This window comes from Pristis pectinata, chromosome 2, assembly GCF_009764475.1.
Source record: "Pristis pectinata isolate sPriPec2 chromosome 2, sPriPec2.1.pri, whole genome shotgun sequence".
Lineage (NCBI taxonomy): Eukaryota > Metazoa > Chordata > Chondrichthyes > Rhinopristiformes > Pristidae > Pristis > Pristis pectinata.
The window spans coordinates 49,973,253-49,979,252 of NC_067406.1; the positions used below are offsets into that span (position 1 = coordinate 49,973,253).

At 42.4% G+C, this 6,000-nt stretch overlaps 1 protein-coding gene across 2 annotated transcripts in view; it reads right to left on the reverse strand.

The window, feature by feature from the left end:
- dhx29 (DEAH (Asp-Glu-Ala-His) box polypeptide 29) overlaps positions 1 to 3,638 on the reverse strand; it is a 50,556-nt gene extending 46,918 nt beyond the window's left edge. For both annotated transcript variants that reach the window (XM_052045880.1, XM_052045890.1), the window contains exon 1: positions 3,416 to 3,638. In XM_052045880.1, the coding sequence (XP_051901840.1) occupies positions 3,416 to 3,581 (166 nt within the window). In that variant the 5' untranslated portion in view covers positions 3,582 to 3,638. The remainder of the gene's footprint in view (positions 1 to 3,415) is intronic.
- Between the last annotated feature and the right edge of the window lie 2,362 nt (positions 3,639 to 6,000).

Below are 6,000 nucleotides of genomic sequence, written 5' to 3' on the forward strand. Positions count from 1 at the left end.
TTATTTGTAGGGAATAGTTATTGCTGCCAAATCAGTCACCAGAGCCTGGGATGGTGGGGTGGGGGCAGCGGTGCAATGATTATGAGAAATTTAATTGATCAATTTGGCCCAACCATGTATAAGGTAGGTCAGAGGCTAAATAATTCCATCATGGCTGACTCACAACCCAACTTCCAAACCTTTCTGTCACCAACAAGGTACAACTTAAAAAGACAATAAGGAGAATGGAGTATTCATCAATCCCCTGGATGAGTGCAGCTCCAACAATATTCAGCAAGATTGACATTATTTCGAAAAAAGCTGCTAACTCACTGCATAAGCATCCAAAAAAATGCCATTACTGCGTTGTAACATCAAGATGCACCATAATGTCACTAAAGCTTCTCCAACAGCAGCACGCAAACTTGCAGTCTCCACTGTCCAGAAGGATAAGGAGTAGAAGGTGCATGGGAATACCAAAACTTTCAAGTACCCACCCGGGTCATTCTCTCTTCTCTCCTCTTCCATTGGGTAGAAGATACAGGAGCTTGAAGGCACGTACCACCAGACTTAAGGACAGCTTCTACCCCACTGTGATAAGACTATTGAACGATTCCCTTATATGATAAGATGGACTCTGACCTCACGATCTAACTTGTTGTGACCTTGCACCTTATTAGACCACACTCTCTGTTGTTGTGACACTTTACTCTGTACTGTTATTGTTTTTATCTGTACTACCTCAATGCACTCTGTACTAACCCAATGTAACTGCACTGTGTAATGAATTGATCTGTACGATCGGTATGCAAGACAAGTTTTTCACTGTACCTCGGTACAAGTGACAATAAGAAATCAATACCAATACCATTCTGAATTATGCATTGCATACTATAAAGTTCCAACCCTCATAAAACAGCATACTTACTGATTCACCCCGACAGCTGAATTAATTCTCAAAATAGCAACTTTAATATATACAGATAAACTTTCTGACACAAGATGAACCATACGAAACCCTTTTTTTTTAAACCCAAGGTTGAATCACCTCATTTTGTGTTTATGTTAAATGTTAGGTTATCGGAAACAGTTCCACCCTCACAAAAAAATTGGCATATTGCTTCTGTCACCACTAAGTGGGTCATCCAAGTTCTTAAATACAATTCAGTTCAGTAAAATAAGATGCCAGACAATTCAATTCACTAAAATATAGATGCCTGAATTTGCTTAATTTTAATAGTTCAACATGGGAGCACTAATTTGCAGAGATTTTTCACCTCTCTTGCAGGAATCTACAAAAAATTCCTCCACCAGGTTGGATCTGGCATAGGGAATACTTTTCTCATCCATTTCAATGGAGAGAAATGGCTGTGAGCTATTTTAAGTTTTAGCCAAATTGGCTCTTAAATTATGCAAGGTTTTTGAAATGTTTTAGAGATTTTAATGTTTTATTAAGAAGATTTTTTAAAATAATTTTAGTGGTTTGAATGTTTTTGAATGTCAAAATCTTTAACTAGGCAGGAAACGTGACTTAGCTGTCTGTCAAAGTTTCCATACAAGTTCATGCTGTCCTGTGTAAATCTATGCTACAGGGGAGCAAATTGTGAGTTTCCCCTATTCTTCTGAAGGTACATATTGCTCTATGGTTTCACAAGCCAGTAACTCAACCATTTAATCACATCAAGTCACTATGTTTGCTTTCTTTATTGATCTGAGAATCAATGCTGACCATAATTAGTTACAGTTCAAGGCCACATACAAGAAGACAGTGGAAAGGCATAAACATATTTTACATTATCCATGCTGCCAACCATTATACTCAGTTCTTAGTTTTTCCTAACCCCTGTTGAGAGCTCAAATCCCTATCTGATAATTACTTTTGTTTTTTTTTGGGGGGGACGCAAATAAGGGAGGGATAGATACAGTCACAGTGACCTCAAGATAATCTACCCGTCTCCTCCTCACGGACAATCAACACAGGCGCACCTCAAGGATGTGTGCTTAGTCCACTGCTCTACTCTCTACACTCATGACTGTGTGGCCAGACACAGCTCAAACGCCATCTATAAAATTTGCCGATGACACCACTGTGGTTGGCAGAATCTCAGATGGCAATGAAGAGGCATACAGGAATGAGATAGGTCAGCTGGTTGAGTGCTGTGGCAAAAACAACCTCACACTCAACATCAGCAAGACCAAGGAATTGATTGTTGACTTTAGGAAGAAGTCGGGACAACACACACCAGTCTTCATTGAAAGGTCAGCGGCAGAAGGGGTGAGCAGCTTCAAGTTCCTGGGTGTCAACATCTAAGAGAATCTATCTTGGCCCAACACATTGATGCAATCACAAAGGCGGCACACCAGCATCTCTACTTTGTTAGAGGAGTTTGAGGAGATTTGGTACATCACCAAAGACTTGCAAATTTCTACAGATGTACGGTGGAGAGCATTCTGACTGGTTACTTGACCACCTGGTATGGAGCCTCCAATGTGCAGGATCGAAAGAGGCTGCAGAGGCTTGTAGACTCAGCCAGCTCCACCACGGGCACAACCCTCCCTGCCATCGAGGACATCTTCAAGAGGTGGTGCCTCAAGAAGGTGGGATCCATCATTAAGGACCCTCACCACCTGGGGCATGCCCTCTTCACATTACTACCATCAGGGAGGAGGTACAGGAGCCTGCAGACCCACACTCAACGTTTCAGGAAGAGCTTCTTCCCCTCCACCATCAGATTTCAGAATGGTCCATGAACACTACCTTATTATTCCTCGTTTGCACTATTTGTTTTTGTAACTTGCAGTAATTTTTATGCCTTTATGTTTTGCACTGTACTGCTGCCACAAAACAACAAATTTCACAACATATGTCGGTGATAATGAATCTGATTTTGATTCCGTCAACGTAAATTTAGGTCTGTTAACACTCTGTGGTAGACTGTGAATCAGAAAGAATAAGATATTCTCCAGTGGTGTTGATTTGCAGAACTTTCAAAAGTAGTAGACCCAATTAATTGACTTTATGGTGCTGCTGTCAAATCGAGACTACTTATCCCCAACATTAGTTAGTTAAACTTGTGTACACAGAAAAAAGTTTGTCTGACTGATTGCCAATGATATTGATAGATCACCATATTGCTACTCTGTTGCAAGGTTTCTTTACGTTTATATCGCAACCTCTTGGCCACAACAGTCATTATACCATTCGTTTTATCAATTGTTTACTGTATAGCTGCATTCTTCACAACGATCCTGGGTATGGAGAACAATATCACCCAGCTGCTGCACAGAGGGCCGACGAGACGCCTGCTACACCGGCACTTGAGACAGGACAAGATCTCCCGACTGGGCCTATCCCGTCCACAGCGTGGGGCCCTTTAGCGGCCTGCGATCCCTGACGCCTTGTCCCAATCGCGGTGCCGCTACTCGGCTGCAGTACCTGCTTTAACTTTATTCTCCTTGGTGGCCGGTTTGGCGACAGTTGGCCGAGGGTTCTGAGTTTTCCCATTAGTCACCGGCGGAGCTGTCTCCGCCCGCTGGAGCCGAGCTGCTGCGGCTGCTGCCACCGCCGCCGCCTCGGTTCGCCTCTTCTTCTTGCCCCCCATCAGCGTCGGTCCCTCGGCCGCGACCGCCTGCGCTCTCCGTGCAGCCAACGCCGAACAAAGCCTCCAGCCGCTGCACGCATGCGCCAGCGCCGGTGCCGACGTCACAGGTCCTACCCGCAATTCCGAACGACGCGCCGGAGGGGGTGGTCCTAAACACTGCGCATGCGTGGGGTCTCCTGCTTGTAGAGGTTGACATGCTTTGGGAGTGGAATATAGGAGCAAAGGAAAAAACAGGAAACACTCGGCAAGTCAGGCACTATCTGCACAAAGAGCAACAGAGGTAACGTTTCATGTTGCAGACCCTTCGACAGAACTCAAAGGGTTCACATGAGGGTGAACGAGGCAGAAGAGATAGAAGGAATTCCAGCCAATCTATCTTGTTCTTATACGCCTCCTCATCGCCATCTGAGATTTTACCAGCAACAGTGGAATCATCGGCAAATTTATTTATGGTGTTTGAGCTGTTCTTAGCCATACAGTGATGAGTGTGGAGAGAGTAGAGCAGTGGGCTAAGCTTGCATCCTTGAGATGCACCTGTGTTAATAGTCAGCAAGGAGGAGATGTTATTGCTGATCCGCACTGACGTTGGTCTCCCTATAAGGAAGTGGAGGATCCAGTTGTAGAGGGAGGTATAGGGGTGCAGGTACTGAGGGGATGATGGTGTTGAATGACGAACTGTAATTGATAAACAGTAGCCTTGCAGTTGTCAAGGTGTTCTGAAGCAGAGTGGAGAGCCAGTGAGATTGCGTGGGCTGGAATAGCTTCTTCCCCTCTGCCATCAGATTTCTGAACGACCCATGAACCCATAAACATTACTTCATTATTCCTTTTATTGCACTATTTATTTATTTTTGTAATTGATAGATTTTTATGTCTTTGTACTGTACTGCTGCTGGAAAACAAATTGTATGTCATATGTTAGTGATAATAAATCTGATTCTGATTTTGGTCTTGGCTGGAAATGTTGGCAATTCCTTTCACTCCGCAGATGCTGCTCGACCTGCTGAGTTCCTCTAGCAGTTTGTTTTTTACGCTAGAAGGAAATCCCATCAGAAAGAGGAACAGAACTTCTTTAAGGCTGACATTCCTGGAAAAGAAGTGGCAGTGGATTCAACAGTACAGCAAAATAAAACCTGCAGATGCTGGAAGTTTAAAATGAAAAACGGAAAATGCTGGAAACACTCAGATGAAGTGTCTTCGATCCAAAACGCCAACCTTGCCTTTTCAGCCAAAGAGGTTGCCCGACCTGACCAACCAAGTCCCTCAAGCATTTCCTGTCTTCAAGGAGCTGTATCAGACATGAAACTTGTGCTTTTTTTTTCCTACACTGGTGCCCACTGATATGTGATGAGTTTATGCCTTCTGGTCGCTATAGTGGCCCCTTAGAGGCCATTTCATGACCCAGAAATGTGCTGGATCACTGGAAAAGTCTCTGCTTCCATAATATGTGCAACATAGTAACCACCAGTTTCTCAAGGACGTTTAGGAAGATGGGTGACATTCTCCCCTTGCTAGTGACTCCCTTACAAACAATTACACTAGATGAATATAACACAGAATCACGTAAAGATTACAGTATAATAAAATTATAGGCCACGCAACAATGGAGTAACGATCTATCCTGGTTTGGCTGGGATATAAAACAAAAATTTAATAACAAATGTTAACAATTAGATATAATAATACACACATTCCTTTTTTTATTCCTTTAAAAGGAAATCCCAAAAATCTTTTACCAGCATGTAAAAAACTAAATAGCTTAGAGGGACAATAAGGTGACATATGCTTAGAAGGGAATGCAAGAATGAGGAATAGGATACTGGTAGAAGGGAAAAATTTAACAGATATTTGGAGAGGTTTGTGTTAATTAAGAAGAGTCAGAATGTAAAAGGCAGATTGGGTTGACTAATCTCATTGAATTTTTGATGAAGTAACAAAGATGGCAGAAGGAATGCAGTGGATGTTGCCTATATGGATTTTAAGAAAACATATGACAAAACATCACATTAGAGACTGCTTAACAAAATTGAGGCTTGTGGAATTGGAAGGGACAGCATCAGCTTGGATAAATAATGGTTATAGGACAGAAAACAGTTGAGGTAAATGGTTGTTTTTCAGATAAGGGGATGGTAGGCATTGTTCATCAGTGGTCAGTGGTTTTTTAAAAAAATACATGTATTTGTATACAGAGTAAACTAGTGCAAAATAGCTCTTGCCAATAATATTAAATGTGGCAATCCATTGTAACAAGACATAGACTAGGAGATGGAATTTAGTTCAAAGAAGTGCACGGTGATGCATTTTGTCAGATGGGATGAAGAAGGACAATATAAATGGAAATATTCTAAAGAGTGTGCAGGATCAGAAGGCCCTATGTGTTCAAGTGACTAGATTATTGCAGATGGCAGAATTCATGGAA